This window comes from Hemitrygon akajei, chromosome 5, assembly GCF_048418815.1.
Source record: "Hemitrygon akajei chromosome 5, sHemAka1.3, whole genome shotgun sequence".
NCBI classification, from domain to species: Eukaryota; Metazoa; Chordata; class Chondrichthyes; order Myliobatiformes; family Dasyatidae; genus Hemitrygon; species Hemitrygon akajei.
Window position 1 is genome coordinate 11,793,441 of NC_133128.1, and position 16,693 is coordinate 11,810,133.

Here is a 16,693-nt window from a genome sequence, read left to right on the forward strand (position 1 = left end):
CTCCGTTTCGGGGTAGCAAGCACTTGGAAAGCGCCTGCGGACGAAGTCAGCCTGAACCAGCAAATGCGAGGCAGTGAGATGTTTGTAAACACTGCTCTATCGCTTGCAAGCATGGAGCACGTGTTTGCGAAATTAAAGGGGCGCCGAGCTCATTGAAGCGTCCTCTGCCGAATGTTATTCCGCAATCGTTCACAAACATGTTGTGCCAGTCAAGTGCATTGTGTCATGACGGATAACTTATGGCCGTATTCCCTCTGCGAGCTAGTGACGCTGTTTTGCCAGCCGTTTTAAATTTCTCATTAAAGCGCTTGGAGGAACCCTTGCTAACAGAAACCTCCACCTCACACTCGCTGTTTCCGCAGGTTTGTGTTGTTTATTCTATCTGTTTACAGCAAGGGTTTCCCAACCTTTTTTTTGTGCCTTGGACCAATACGATTAATCAAGAGGTCCGTGGCCACCAAGTTGGGAACCCCAGATTTAGAGGTAGGGCACTGAACTGGCCCTTCTGGCCCTTGGAGCGACCCAGCCCACTAACTAACCTATTTAACCTTAGCCTAATTGCAATGGGACAGTGGGAGGAAACAGGGTACCCGGAGGAAAACCCGCACTCTCAAGAAAAATGTACCAACTGTGAAGTCCATCACCCCTAGAAGTGGACTGCAGGACAGTAACAGTGAGAGGAGAAGGCTGGGATGGATAATCCCCACCCTGATTATTTGGGTGCCTGTTCTCTTTTGTCTCCACTCCTTGCGCCACAACCCCAGGGCTACCTGCTCATCTATTCCATCCTCCTTTTCTACTAACCCACACGTCAACCCCCATCCCTTCCCTCAATGTTTTATTAAAAAGATTTGCATTGGAATATTTTGTACAGTTCTGGTTGCCACACTATAGGAAAGGAAGTTATTGCACTGGCAAGACTGCAGAGGAGATTCACTTGGATGTTAGACTCTAAGACATAAGAACAGAATTAAGTCATTCAGCCCATCGAGTCTGCTCTGCCATTCCATCATGGCTGATTTATTATCCCTCTCAACCCCAGTATCCTGACTTCTCCCCGTAACCTTTAATGCCCTTGCTAATCAAGAACCTATCAACCACTGCTTTACATATACCCAGTGACGTGGCCTCCACAGATTCCACAGATTCACCACCTGGCTGAAAAAGTTTCTTCTTGTCTTTGTTCTAGGGGACATCTTTCCATTCTGAGGCTGAGCCTCCACTCCCAGATGTTGCCACTATTGGAAACATTTTGTATGTAACATGGAGGATTTTGGTGATGTGGAGAGAATAGATAGGTTGGGCTTGTTTTCCTTAGAGCAAAGTAAGCCAAGGGGTGACCCGATGGGGGCATAGATAGGGTAGACAGTCAAAATAATTTTTCCATGCTGGGGCATCTAAAACAAGGGGACATAGATTTAAGATTGGAGGCTGATAGGGGTGGCATAGTAGCATAGCAGTTAGTGTAATGCTATTATAGTGCCAGCAACCTGGGTTCAATTCCTGCCATTGTTTGTAACAAGTTTGTTCCTCCCACATTCCAGGTTTGTTGGTTAATTGGTCACATGGGTGTAATTGTGCAATGTGGGCTTGTTGGGGCAGAAGTGCCTGTTGCCGTACTGTATCTCAAAATTTAAAAAAAATAAAAAAACTTAAAGATCCTGGCAATTAGATTATTGCATAATGGTCGATATCCAGTACATGCTACCAGAGGAGGTGCTGGAAACTGTTTAAGGAGAGTTTGGACAGATATTTAACTAGACAACGTATAGGTGAATGGATTAGTGTAAATGACCACACTCCTGAACCCGTTCAAGTAATACTACTGTTTCTTTATATCTACTATGAATGACTGCAAGAAAATAACTCTCAGGTAGTACAGTGGATTCCAGTTAATTGGGACACATAGGACCAATCAGTTTGACCAAATTAAGCAGCTGTCCCAATTTGGTGAAGTTTCACAGAAATAGTTTAAATGGTATATAAAAAAGACAAACTACCATTTAATTGATTAACAACTGTATATTTAAAAGAAATGCAGAACAAATTGGAAGACTATCAATACTACTACAGTATTATAAAACTGTGTATTAGTTCCCTATAGTTATCAAAGGATGAATTATGATGTTGTGTTCTTTTGACTGTAAATGAACAAAATCAGCACCGATACCTTGGTGTAGAAAATGTACTGCCTTTGTGCAGTTTCTGACAATTGCATCCTCCAAATCTTCATTTTCATTGTAACATTGAAGATGATTTTCAATACCTTCAAATTCTTCATTGTTCCTACCTTGATGAAGTAGTGAAATTAGTGAAATCGTTTCAGTTTTACTCTCACTGTTTCTGGCATCTCCAAGCCAGAAACCGCAGTGTGTAAACCTGTTCTGAATTGTCTTGTTGCTCACTAGCTAACAATGACAAAATTTGCTGTTTTTTTTTAACACAGTACACACATTTGATGCTATTTTTAAACTGTTCTTTCAAAGTATGCTGTGGTGTTTAACGGACACACAAGTGCACACGTATGACACTAATTCAGCAACAGTCTCCTGTCCAAATTAAGCTGCGCAGTGTCCCAAAAAATCAAAAGGAATCCTGGCTATTTCTCAATTAGGTTTTGTTCTTTAAGAGTTGTCCTAAATAAGTGGCTGCTCCTATCAACCAATGGCCCAATTAACCAAATACATTGTATATGGTGACATTTAGATACTTTGATAATAAATTTACTTAGAACTTTGGATGTTGAACCAGCATAGATAACTTCACTCACTTCAACTCTGAACTCAGTCCACAATCTGCAGATTCCCCTTTAAGTACCCTATGACTCAAGTTCTCAGTATTATTTGTTTAGTCTTTATCTGCAAAATTTATCATCTTTTGCTTATTAGTTGTTCAGCAGTCTTTGTTTATGTATAGTTTTTCATTCAATTGTATGTCTTTATTTTCCTGTAAATGACTGCAAGAAAATGAATCTCTAGGTAGTATGTGGTGACCTATGTCCTTTGCTAATAAATTTACTTTGAAAAGGTCAGCATGGAAGTGAAGGGCTGAAGGGCCTGATTCTGTGCTCTGTGATTGATATTAAGCAATGACATTTTTAAGTGAATTGTAATGTTATCATTTTTGCAAGTTCTTTTGTCCTCTAGATGCTTCTTAAAGTGTCAAGGGTAGTGCTTATATAGTTTTGGCATCCTTCCATGACTATTTATCCACTCCTCCCACTAAAGTGATTGCATTAGTAAAGCAATGGAAATTCAACTGTTCCAAACTTGTTCTTAGTAAAACCAGATTTCAGAATAAGGTGAATCACCACAGTCATCTTAAACACAAGAGATTCTGCAGACGTTGGAATACATATACACATGAAATGCTGGAGGAACTCAGCAGATCAGGCAGCATCTATGGGCTGGCTCCCTTCATCTGGAAACCACAGTTGGAAAACACTTTTGGAATCTGGGTGTCACTGACAATGCCAGCATTTATTACCCATTCCTCCCTGCCCTTGAGAAGATGATGAGATGCCTTGAACCACAGCAGTCTGGGATATAGACTGTGTATTCACCCTCCTAATTCAAAGATTCAGATTTAATATTGGAAAGGTTTTTTCTAACTCTGGATTGCAAACTAAGGAAGTAATATTTCACATCGCTGCCATACCCATACTCACCCCTTGCCCAAGCTAACAAGGATTTGGTTATTAGTTTTCCCATTGAAAATCAAATGCAGAACCGGTACATGGACCATGCGGTGGAGGGAAAACCATGGTATTGATGGTTACGGTGTCCTGACATTGACTTGGACACTAATGTGCAGTGACTGTATTGAATGTGTAACCAGAGGCATTCACATTCCTCAATGACCATCTGCCTGACCTCTCGTTAATATTAGTTGAAGGAGCAGTGAGTCGTGGAGGAGAGAGGTGGAGCTCCTTGGGACCAGTGCTGGAACTGCTGCTTTTAATATTAATTCATGTTTAGGGCGCAATTCCCAGGTCAAATTACAAGTTGAATTTATTGTAACATGCACCATTGCTTGTATGCACAAGCGCAATGAAAAAATACTTACAGTAGCATCACGGGCACAGAGCATCAAATGCACAACATTCACAAGAGAAACAAATCATACAAATATTGCACAAGGAAGAACAGAATTAGAACAAGAGACCATTGTAGAGAAAGTGGTCACAGCGTTGCTATACTGAGTTAATCATTGGGGTTGTGCAGATTGGTTTAATATCCAAATCGTTGAAGGGGAGTAGCTGTTCTTGAACCTGGTGGTATGGGACTTCAGGCTTCTGCTCAATGGTAGCGGTGGTCTCGGTGCTGCAGAAGGGTTGGGAGGGAGAGTGAGCCATGGGATGGTGGCAGAACAGTAAACCAGAGCCCTGCACGAACAATCCCGAGACCTAAGAGCAACACAGTATGTGGTGGGTAGAATCACAGCTCCAAAGGTCCAAGTTTAATCCCAACCTCTTGGTACTGTCCATGTGGAGCTGCACATTCTCCCTGCAACCACGTGGGTTTTGCCTGAATGTTCCTGTTTCTCTGGCCAGCCTCCACCCCCCTACCCCATCCCCCTCCACATCCCAAAGACGCATGAGTTAGCGAGTTAATCATAAAACAATGGGCAAATGGAGAGTTGATGGGCAGGTGGGAGAGAATGGGAAGTGACTACACTCAAAGGGATTGTTCCCCAGGGAGCCGGGATGGTTCCTGGGTACCGAATAATCTCTTTCTGTATTGTTCTACAGGTAAAATAAATGTTCCATCAGCCACTGAACATCTGGGATTAAAAGAAGTGCAGTCCAGTCATTAGCAATAATAAACACAAAACACGGGATTGTCATGCAACGCACTCAAAATACTGCAGGAACTCAGCAGGTTGGGTAGCATCTATGGAGCCATGGCCCAAAATGGCAACTGTTTATTCCCCTCCATAGATGCTGAGTTCCTCCACCATTTTGTGTGTTGCTCAAGCTTTCTAGCATCTGCAGAATCTCTTGTTTAGGATTGTCATAGAGAGTGCTTTTGGTGACTGATGTCATTTGGGGATGAGAACTGTTGTCTTCATCCATAAGATAGAGAAGCAGAATTAGGCCATTTGGCCCATTGAGTCTGCTCCCCAGTTCCATCATGGCTGATATATTAAGCATCTCAAACTCATCCAGTACATGATTCCAGACCCATCCATGGAGTGGACTCGTATTAGCCGTGTGAGATAGCCAGCCAGCCACTCAGCTCCAGAGCAGCAAATGTGTGGGATTAACAGTAACATCCAGATTCAAAAACAGGATTTGAAAAAAGAGTAGATGAGCTGGTGTAAACTGGTGAACAAGTGGCAGTTCCAGGCTCAGGACTGGGGGTGTTACATGTTGGCAGCGAGAACAAGCAGATGTAACGCAAGTGTAAGGGTGTACAAGACTCAGTGGTCTAGGGATAAGTGGAGTATTGTGATCAGTTTAGGCTGCCCCGCTATACGACAGATGTTATTAAACTGGAAAGAGTACAGAAAAGATTTATAAGATGCTGTCAGGACTCAAGGGCCTAACATCAGGGAGATGTTAAACAGGCTTGGACTTTATTCCTTGGAATGTAGGAGACAGGGTGGTAACCTTATAGAGGTGCATAAGTTCATGAGGGGCATCGAGAAGATGATATGACAACATATATGTACTTTGGTAATAAATCTACACACTTTTTAATCACAGGTTTGGTAAATCAAGAACTACAGGTTTAAGGTGAGAGGAGTGAGATTTGTAGGAACCTGGGGTGGGTAACTTTTTTTACACAGGGTGGTTTGTATGTTCTGCCAATGGAAATGACCGAGGTAAAATTCAAGGTTCAAGTTTATTTATCACCTGTACATTGAAACATACAGTGAAATGTGTAGATTGCATTAACAACCAACCATGGTGTGTTGGTGTCAGCCCGCAAAAATATTGGGCTAGTACATGGATAGGAAAGGTTTGGAAGTTTATGAGCCAAATGCAGCCAGAGAGCCATCTTAGATGTGCATCTTGGTTGGCATGGACTAGTGGGCCAAAAGGCCTTTTTCCCTGCTGTATAACTGTAAGGAGTCAGCTATTCTCTTAATATCACAAGGGTAGAATGATATTGTTCAAAAATAGCAGTTAAGCCAGTTTCAGCAGCTGCTTCTCCATGTCCGGATACCTCTGAGACTGCTTTTGGAAAGTCATTGGCTTGTGCTTTAGAATATAGCAAGGATGTAAAGCTAAGGCATTTGTCAAACCAAATCTGGAGTATTGTAAGTGGTTTTGGACCCCCTATCTAAGAGAGGATGTGCTGGCATTGGAGAGGGTCCAGAGGTGGTTCTTGAGAATGATTCCAGGAATGTGAGGGTTAACATGGGAGTGTTGGATGGCTGTGGGCCTGTACTCGGTGGAGTTTAAAAGAATGAGGGGGTGATCTCATTGAAGGCTATTGAATATTGAAAGGCCAAGATAGAGTGAATGTGGAGAGGGTGTTTCCTCTATTTGGGGAGTCTAGGACAAGACAGCACAGCCTCAGAATACAAGGACATCACTTCAGAATGGAGATGAGGGATTTCTTTAGCCAGTGGGTGGTGAATCTGTGGAATTCATTGCCACAGACCGCTGTGGAGGTCAAGTCATTGGGTATATTTAAAGCAGAGGTTGATTGGTTCTTAATTAGTCAGGTCATCAAAAGTTAGAAGGAGAAGGCAGGAAAATGAGTCAACTCTCCTCATCTGGATCAGAATCTGAATCGGGTTTAATATCACCAGTATGTGTCATGAAATTTGTTAACTTAACAGCAGCAGTTCAATGCAATACATAGTATAGAAAAAGAAAACAATAATAGAATAATAAATAAATAAATAAATAAATAAATAAGCAAAACAATTGTAGTATATGTGTACCGAACAGATCAAAAATCGTGCAAAAAACAGAAATAATATATATTTTAAAAGTGAAGTAGTGTTTACGGGTTCAATGTCCATTTAGGAATCGGAATCCACCTATCACCTGCAGCTCTTGCTTGCCTCTTCCTCTCATACTGGCTATCTACCCTCTAACCTTCTCTTGGGAAATAAAATCATACACTGTTCACTTCCTTTCACAGATGCCGCCTGGCCCACTGAGTTCCTTCAGCAGTTTATTTTTTTTCTCTCTATAGATTCCAGCATCTGCAGTCTCTCATGTATTCGCTTTATTCTCTCTCAGTTCCACCCGGTAGTTGTGTCTTCAATGTATGCACTCAAGCCACTTAAACTCAACTCTTAATCTCTTTTCCCAAAGAATACCCAAAGGGGACAGTGCTGTGAATCTTAAAATATTTATTTTTTTAGAGAAACAGCACAGTAACAGGCCCTTCCAGACCACGAATCAGTGCCACCCAGCTCCATCTGTACAACCAGTTAACCTATTAACCGATACATCTTTTGAATGTAGGAGGAAACCATAGACCCAGAGGAACACCAAGCAGTCACGGGGAGAACATACAAACTCCTTACAGACAGTGGCAGGAATTGAATCTGTGTTCCTGGTGCTGTCTTAGAATTACACTAACCGCTACACTACCATGTTGCCACAATAGTAATTGAAACTCCAACAGTACATAACAATTGTATTTTCAACATAGTTAGATATATACTTTCAACATACACTCAGTGGGTACTTTATTAGGTACAGGAGTGGAGTGTGGTAGAATCTTCTGCTGCTGCAGCCCATTACCACTTCAAGCTTCCTCTTCTGCATACCACTGTTGTAACGCAAGGTTATTTGTGTATCTTCTAAGTTCTTTTACGCTCTCATAAGACATAGGAGCGGAATTAGGCCATTTGGCTCATTGAGCTTGCTCTGCGCTGTTTGATCATGGCAAATCCATTTCCTGTTTAACCCCATTCTCCTTCCTTCTCCCCATAACCTTTCACGTCCTGACTAATCAAGAACTATCAACCTTCACCTTAAATGTACCCAGGGACTGGTCTCACAGCTGCCTGTGGCAACGAATTCCACAGATTCACCACTGTCTGGTGAAAGAGGTTCCTCCACATCTCTAAATTAATGTCTGCATGTCAAACCGAGTATCAACAGAATTACCCATTGACCACCCAGTGGAGGAATAGGGGGATCTTGAGGTCCACGACCATAGATCCCTCAGAGCTCCTGCGCAAGGTGATAGGGTGGTTAATAAGGCATATGGCAAGTTAGCCTTCATTACTCAGGGATTGAGTTCAATAGCTGCCAGGTAATATTGTAGCTCCATAAAACTCCGAGTATTGTGTTGAGTTTTGGTTGACTCATTTTAGGAAAGATGTGGAAGCTTTACAGAGGGTGCAGAGATTTACCAGGATGCTACTTGGATTAGAGAGCACGTCTTGTGAGGAAAGTTTGAGTGAGCTAGAGCTTTTCTCTACGGAGCTAACAATGAAAGGTGACTGGATAGAGGTGTACAAGATGATAAGAGGTGTAGATAGAGTGGACAGCCAGCATCTTTTACACAGGGTGAAAATGGCTGTTATGAGAGGAAGTCATTTTAAGGTGATTAGAGGAAGATATAGGGGGATTCAGACGTAGATATTTTCGTAAAAAGAGGATGGTGGGTGTATGGGACACACTCCCGGGAGGGCAGGGGAGGGGGCGGTAGATTAGGGACATTTAAGAGACACTTAGATAGGTAGAATTTCCTGAAATTCAAGAGTGCTAGTGACAAAGGTGAGTGCAGTTGCTATTACTAAGGACAAGATGCTTGGGAAACTGAAAGGTCTGAAGGTAGATAAGTCACCTGGACCAGATGAACTACACCCCAGGGTTCTGAAAGAGGTAGCTGAAGAGATTCTGGAGGTATTAGTAGTGGCCTTTCAATAATCACTTGGTTCTGGAGGTCTGGAAAATTGCAAATGACACTCCACTTTTCAAAAAGGGAGGGAGGCAGAAGGGAAGTTATAGGCCAGAGTCTGATTTCATTGGTTGGGAAGATGTTGGATTCCAATTATTAAGGTTTCAGAGTACTTGGAGGCACATAATAAAGTAGGCCAAAATCAGCATGGTTTCCTTGAGGGGAAATCTTGCCTTACAAATCTTTTGGAATTCTTTGAGGAAATAACAGGTAGGACAGACAAGGGAGAGTCAGTGGACATTATTTACTTGGATTTTCAAAAGCCCTTTCACAAGGTGCCGCACATGAGTCTGCTTAACAAGATAAGAGCCCATGATATTATAGGAGAGATACTAGCGTGGATACGAGATTGGCTGACTGGCAGGAGGCAAAGTGAGGGAACAAAGGGGACCTATTCTGTTCACTGCCATGACAAGTGGTGCTCCACAGGTACTGGGACTGTTTCATATATTATATGTCAATGATTTGGATGATGGAATTAATGGCTTTATGACCCAGCTTGCAGACAATACAAAGAATAGGATGGGGGTGGACAGGCAGTGTTAGGGAAGCAGAGAGTCTGCAGAAGGACTTGAACAGACTGGGAGAATGAGCAAAGCGGTAGATGGAATAGAGTGGAAGGAAGTCCGTGGTCATGCACTTTGGTAGAAGGAATAAAGGCATTAACTATTTTCTAAACAGGAAGAAAATTCAAAAGTCAGATGTGCAGAGGAACCTGGGAGTCCTTGTGCAGGGTTCCATAAAGGTTAACTTGCAGGTTAGGTCAATGCTGTCATTCATTTCAAGAAGACCAGAATATAAGAGCAAGGATGGGATGCTGAAGCTTTATAAAACATTGGTCAGACTGCATTTGATGTATTATGGTTCCTTATCTAAGAAAAGGTGTCCTGGTATTGGAAAGGGTCCAGAGGAGGTTCACAAGAATCATTCTGGGAATGAAAAGGTTAACGTATGATGAGTGTTTTGTGTCTGTGGGTCTGTACTTGCTGGAGCTTAGAAGCATGAGAGGAGATCTCATTGAAACCTATCGAATATTGAAAGGCCTAGACAGAGTAGATGTGGAGAGGATGTTTCCTATAGTGGTGAGTTTAGGACTGGGGCACAGCCTCAGAATACAAGGACATCCATTTAGAATAGAGATGAGGAGGAATTTCATTAGCCAGAGGGTGATGAGTCTGTGGAATTCATTGCCGCAGACTGCTGTGGAGGCCACGTCATTGAGTATATTTGAAGCAGGGGTTGATAGGTTTTGATTTGTAAGGGCATTAAAGATTACGGGGAGAAGGCAGGAGAATGGCATTAATAGGGATAATAAATCAGCCATGATAGAATGGTGAAGCAGACTCAATGGGCTGAATGGCCCAAATTCTGCTCCTATGTTTTATGATCTTATGGATGGATGAAAAAAGTGGAGGGTTATGTGGGGCGGAAGTGTTAAATTGATCTTAGAGTAGGTTAGAAGGTTGGCACAACATTGTGGGCTGATGGACCTGTACTGTGTTGTACTGTTCTATAACACAGTAAGGGCAGTGTCAGGATCAAAATACCAATGCCATAGCCACAGTTCAAACACTTTAACCCTCTTGGCAACAGTAAGCCTATCAGCCCTACTGGGGCATTAGGCCTCTGGCAGTAGCTCGTTTTTGACCTCTGTCTGGAGACAGTCTTTCACATTGTCCCCAAGTGCTGTCCGTATTCAAAGATCCTTCCTTTCCCAGGGATCAAGTCGTTGGAGCTTCTGTTGGTATGGTTTTTTTTTACGGGATGGATTTGCGAGCCCAGTGTCTAATACTCTTTCTTTCACAGCCAGGTTTGGGCCACACATGGTGAAGTTGCCTACTCTTTAGCCCCAGTGCCAATGCAATAATCACATACTATAATCTGTCAGCAACACAGTATCACCCCAGCGCGGATAAAAGTCAGTCCATGTCAAAGGCCAATACGGTACTCCGAATGACAATGCATAATCCCTCGAGAAAAGAACTTAACTCCCATGGTGAGACAGTGACCACATTGGTCATGCTGTCAGCAAAATTCTATTGCTTTTAGATGGTAGTATTTTTTAAAAATGGGTTTAGAATTCCCTCCATCCTCTTGGCATGAACATCAATTTCTCTAACTTCTGGTAATTTCTCCCCCTCCCCCTTCCCTCTTTTTCCATTCCCCACTCTGGCTCCCCTCTTTCCTCTTCTCCTCCTCACCTGCCTATCACCTCCCCCAGTGACCCTCCTCCTTCCCTTTTGCCGATGGTCCACTCTCTCCTCCTATTGGATTTCTTCTTCTTCAGCCCTTTACCTCTTCCACCTATCACCACCCAGCTTCTCGCTTCTTCGTCCTTCTTCCCCCACCTAACATCTGCCAGTATGTAGTCCGTCCCCTCCCCCCCCCCCCACCACCTTATTCTGGCATCTTCCCCCTTCCTTTCAATCCTAATGAGGGTCTCAGTATGAAACATCGACTGTTTATTCATTTCTCCAGATGCAGCCGCATCTGCTGAGCTACTCCATCATTTTGTGCATGTTACTCTGGATCTCCAGCATCTACAGAATCTCTTGTGTTTAGGATTCCCTTGTGGACCACTCCTCTCTCTCTCTTTCTCTGTCTCTCTCTCTATATAAACTCTACTGGGAATCTCGTGCGACATTTCAATCAGAATTCAGAGTGCCTTTCATTGAAGAAACCAGTCATTTGGTATATTGCAGGGGGAAAATGTCCATTAATTACTTAACTATCTGCTCAACATGTGGTATGTTATTTCTGGAAGTAATTCTGAATTCCTATCCCATTTTAGAGTGGGTGCATGGGTTCAAAGATCGAAGCAGATGTGTAGGAGCAGGTAAAACCTATTTGGTTGGTTTGGTGAGGGGGTTTCAGTTAGAGAGTAGTCAACACCTTGTGTTTATTAATAACTATACTATGAATAGATGAACTTACTCAGAAAAGGCTGACTGCTGACAGGGTAACCATCAAATCCCACACTGGAACGTAATTGTGACCAATAACATACAAGGGGTTTTGGGTCCTAATATTGTGTAAATAGCGAACACTGGGACTGTTTGTTTCTGTATATTTGTCCATGTATATTTGTGCATGTGAGTGCACATGTTCCTACACACATCCACAGACATTTATTTATTTTCCCGACAAAATTGCATCAGCAAAAACGACAAGCATCCTCGCCATGTTACCCTGCACCTTTAATTGGACGCATCAGTCAGTCCAAACAGTGCACTGACCAGCAGACACCTGACGTGAGCAGCTTCTGATCTAAAACACTACTCCTTGGCTCCTCTCTCCACTGAGTTATTTGGTATAATCACTATTTTTTTTCCTGCTGAAATGTTATTTTTCTCTCTTCCTCTCAATTTACAGTGACCTTTGAATAAATGTACTTGAACTTTGACCTACTAATGGGCAGTTTGCACAGTCTGCCCTCTTCCTTGGTCACTAACCAGTTTTTGCCACCATCCACAGAGTGAGAGGAACCCCAGTTTATGAATTTCACTGGATAACTATCCCCTCTGAGAAGGAAGCAAGCATTTTAATAGCAACAAGAGCCCTAACTGCTCTGAGGCATTCTTTGAATCATCAGGTTTGCACTGGTGGTGATCCCTTGAAACGCCCTGTGGCTTATTCCTGCTCCTATTTTTTATGCTCTTGGGAGTGTTTTACGATTTTCAAAGCAGAGCTGGTAAAAGTGTAGGACACAGTATGGGAACTGCAAGGCATCTGACCAAAGAACCTTCAGTGCATTGAGGGCTGCAGAATGTCCCTTCAGAGCAGCAATGAGGAGGGATTTCTTTCACCAGAGGGTGGTAGATCTGTGGAGTTAGTTGCCACAGACAGCTGTGGAGGCCAAGTCCTTGGTTATATTTAAAGCGGACGTTGGTAAATTCTTGATTAGCAAGAGTGTCAAAGGTTATGGGGAGAAGGCGGGAGAATGGTGTTGAGAGGGAAATCAAGTCAGCCATGGCCAAATGGTGGAGCAGAATCAATGGGCTGAATGGCCTAACTATGTTCCTATGCCTTATGGGCCCAGCTTTCACTTCACTTATTTTTAGTCAAGTTAGTAGGCATAATAACTCCGCAGTGGTATAAATACCAGTACTATGGAATCATACAGTGCAGAAATAGACCCTCCAACCCATGAAGCTATTCTCCTCTCAGATTCAGATTCATTATTACTGCCTTGGATGGCATGAACTTTGTTGTTTTATGCCAGCAGAACAGTTCCAAGTGTTTCTCTAGATATGTCTTGGGTTGTGGATATACCAGTCTCCACCAGCTCCTCAAGGAGTTTTATCCTAATGCTTCTTAGCAAATGTTTTTAAAATTATAAGAGGTGTCGATGGAGTAAGGAATCAGAATCTCTTGCCCTGGGTACAAATGGCAAATACCAGAGGACATGCTTTAAGGTGCATTTCCCTGCATGCTTCAATATACATGTGATAAGTTAATCTGAATCTGACTCTGAAACAGAGAGACAATGACTAAAGATGATGTGAGAGAATTATTTTACAGAGAGAATGGTTAGGGACTGGAATGGGTTAACAGGAGAAGCAATGGAAGCAGACAGTGTGAGAGGATTGTGCTTAGGCTCATGAATGTGAAGGGAATGGAGGGATACAGATGATATGCCGACACAGGATATTTGGTGTAAACTGGCGTCAAAATCAGCAAAACATTGTGGCTGAATGCCTTGCTTTTCTTGGGTGGGTCTTTCACAAAGACCAAGGAGAAAAGAGAGGACCTCATCCAAAAGGCAGCTTAAGTGACTAAATTTGGACTGGAATCAATAACTGTATGACTCAAAATCATCGATCCACTGAACCACTCAGCAGGACAAACATGGCAGAGGAGAAAGCACAGCCGAATAAAATGAATCTGTTGTGAGATGTTAATTTGAACCTATCAGTTAGAAAACAAGCATATACCCTCAGTGGCCACTTTATTAGATGCACCGGTACACCTTGTTAATGCAAATATCTAATCAGCCAATCATGTGGCAGCAACCCAAAACATAAAAACATGCAGACATGGTCAAGAGGTTCAGTTGTTATTCAGACTAAACATTAGAGTGGGGAAGAAATGTGATCTCAGTGACTTTGACCATAACATGTTTATTGGTGCTTTGCAGGCGGTTTTGAGTATCTCAGAAACTGCTGATCTCTTGAGATTTTCACACACAATGTTCTTCAGAGTTTGCAGAGAATGGTTTAAAAATCCAAAACAAAAATCAAGTGAGTAGCAGCTCTGTGGGTGAAAATACCTTGTTAATGAGAGAGGTTGGAGGAGAATGTTCTAGACTGGTTCAAGCTGAAGGGAGGGTGACAGTAAGTCAAATAACCACACGTTACAACAGGGGTGTGCAGAAGAGCATCTCTGAATGCACAACATGTTGAACCTTGAAGCGGATGGGCTACAGCAGCAGAAAACCATGATATAAACATGCACTCAGTCACTTTTTTAGGTACAGGAAGTAACTAATAAAGTGGCCACTGAATGTATTTTTGATTATTGTACCACAATGGTGTTAAGAGTCTTTAAATATAGCAATTCAGATGCCTTTGGAAAATTGGAATGTATATAACTCAGAAATATAAACAATTTTAAAGATAAAGACATAAGAAGTCAATTATCTATAACAGAGTTCTTCTGAGAATAAATCTGAATTGTCAATAGTCTGTAATTATACAAATGTATTTATTTCAAACACTGGCTTCAGCAATCCAGCTTAAATGGGCAGATGTTACAATGTTGCTGTGGACTCTCCTCAAACAATGGGAGTTGAGGTTGGATAATATGAAATTATCTAATCTCTGTAAAATAGTACAATCCATGAGAAACAGAAAATGAATTATTTGTCTGCCTTCAATGTAAATATTTATGTAAATATTACAATTAATTGAAGCATAAGACATAGAAGCAAAATTGGGCCATTTGACCCATCAAGTCCGCTCCACCATTCAATCGTAACTGATTTATTATCTGTCTTAACCCCACTGTCCTGCATTCTCCCTGTAACCTTTAATGTCCTTATTAACTTAAGTACCTACCAGTTTAAATATACTCAATGACTTGGCCTCCACAGCCGTCTGTGGTAAAGAATTCCACAGATTCACCATCATCTGGCCAAAGAAATTCTTCCTCATTCTTCAAGAAGAAACAGCCAATGAGCATTCTAAAGAGAAAAGACTCAGCAGGTCAGGCAGCATCAATGGGAACGAGTCGACTTTGAAAGGTCTCGGCCTGAAACGTCAACTCTTTATTCCTTTCCGTTGATGCTGCCTGGCCTCCTGAAGGGGGAAGAGAAAATACCTGGTGCAGCTTGCGTCTTTGACTATCCGGCTGCTTTACCGAGGCAATGAAAAGTGTCGACAGAGTCCACAGAGGAGAAGCTGACCATTTTAGCCCACTTTTGATAGACCTATGTATGGCTCTGAACAACCTCTTGCTCAAACTCTAACTTAAGTCTAATATATTTTACTTCTCTCTCGCTCACAGAATCTGTGCGGACACCAGTCGTGTGACACCTTGGGAATGGCAGATGTGGGGACCATCTGCTCCCCTCACCGTAGCTGTGCAATCATTGAGGACGATGGACTCCACGCTGCATTTACAGTCGCTCATGAAGTTGGTAAGTTATAGAAAGCTGAATCGTGCATTGCCCACTCAAGAGACTCCACAACAATTTACAGGGTAAATGAGTCTGTCTCAGACAACATCTCAAGCATTACCTGCATCTGCTTAGAGCTCAAAACTTGAGTAAACATGGGCTAACACAATGAAATGAGAGATTAGCATGCGAGTGCTAGAGCGATAGCTGGACTGCATTTCCCCAGTTCTAGCTACTTCAGAGTAAATTATGCTGAGCTTTGGCAGTAGTACAAGGGACCAGTATCATTGATTATGTCTGTTGGGGAGGAAGTACAAGAGCCAGAAGACTCACACTCAGTGATTTAAGAACCACTTCTTCCCACTCCATCATCAGATTTCTGAACAGTCCATGAAATGAAGTTTAAAGTGAGAACCGACTAGAGTCATAGAGCACTACACCACAGAAACAAGCCCTCGGACCCTGTTATCCATACCAAACTATTATGCTACCTAGTCCAATTGACCTGCAGCCTTAGCATGGGCTGAAATGCCTATTTCTGTGCTGTAGTACTTTATAATTCTATGACTTTTGACAGCTCCACACCTGATCATTTTGTGTTTGATCACAGGGCATCTGCTGGGACTATCGCACGATGACTCCAAATTCTGTGAGGAATCTTACGGCTTGACAGAGGATAAGCGACTAATGTCTTCCATCCTGACCAGTATTGACGCCTCCAAACCCTGGTCCAAGTGCACTTCAGCCACAATAACTGAGTTCTTTGATGACGGCCATGGTATGTATATTGACAGGCAGGTTACTTATAACCCTACGGTAGGCCATTCATTTCGAGGTTCGACATGTTGTGCTTTTGGAGATGCTCTTCTGCACACCACTGTTGGAGCACGTGGTTTTGTGAGTTACTGTCACTTTCCTGCCAGCTTAAATCAGTCTGGCCATTCTCCTCGGATCTCTCTCATTAACAAGGCATTTTCACCCACAGAACTGCATCCAAAAATCTGAATTTGTTTTTATTTTTTGCACCATCCTCTAAAGTCTAGACATAGTTGTGAGTGAAAATCCCAGGAGATCAGCAGTTTCTGAGATTCTCAAACCACCCCAGCTGTCAAAGTCACTTTGATCACATTTCTTCTCCATTCCAATCTCCGGTCTGAACAGCAATTGAACCTCTTGACCACATCTGCATGTTTATGCA

At 42.4% G+C, this 16,693-nt stretch overlaps 1 protein-coding gene across 1 annotated transcript in view; it reads left to right on the plus strand.

Annotated features, from left to right (window-relative positions):
- The window catches only part of adamts5 (ADAM metallopeptidase with thrombospondin type 1 motif, 5 (aggrecanase-2)), a 59,693-nt gene that overhangs the window by 2,194 nt on the left and 40,806 nt on the right, over window positions 1-16,693 (plus strand). The window contains exons 2-3 of the mRNA XM_073044833.1: window positions 15,384-15,516; window positions 16,106-16,273. Of these exons, the coding sequence (XP_072900934.1) occupies window positions 15,384-15,516; window positions 16,106-16,273 (301 nt within the window). The remainder of the gene's footprint in view (window positions 1-15,383; window positions 15,517-16,105; window positions 16,274-16,693) is intronic.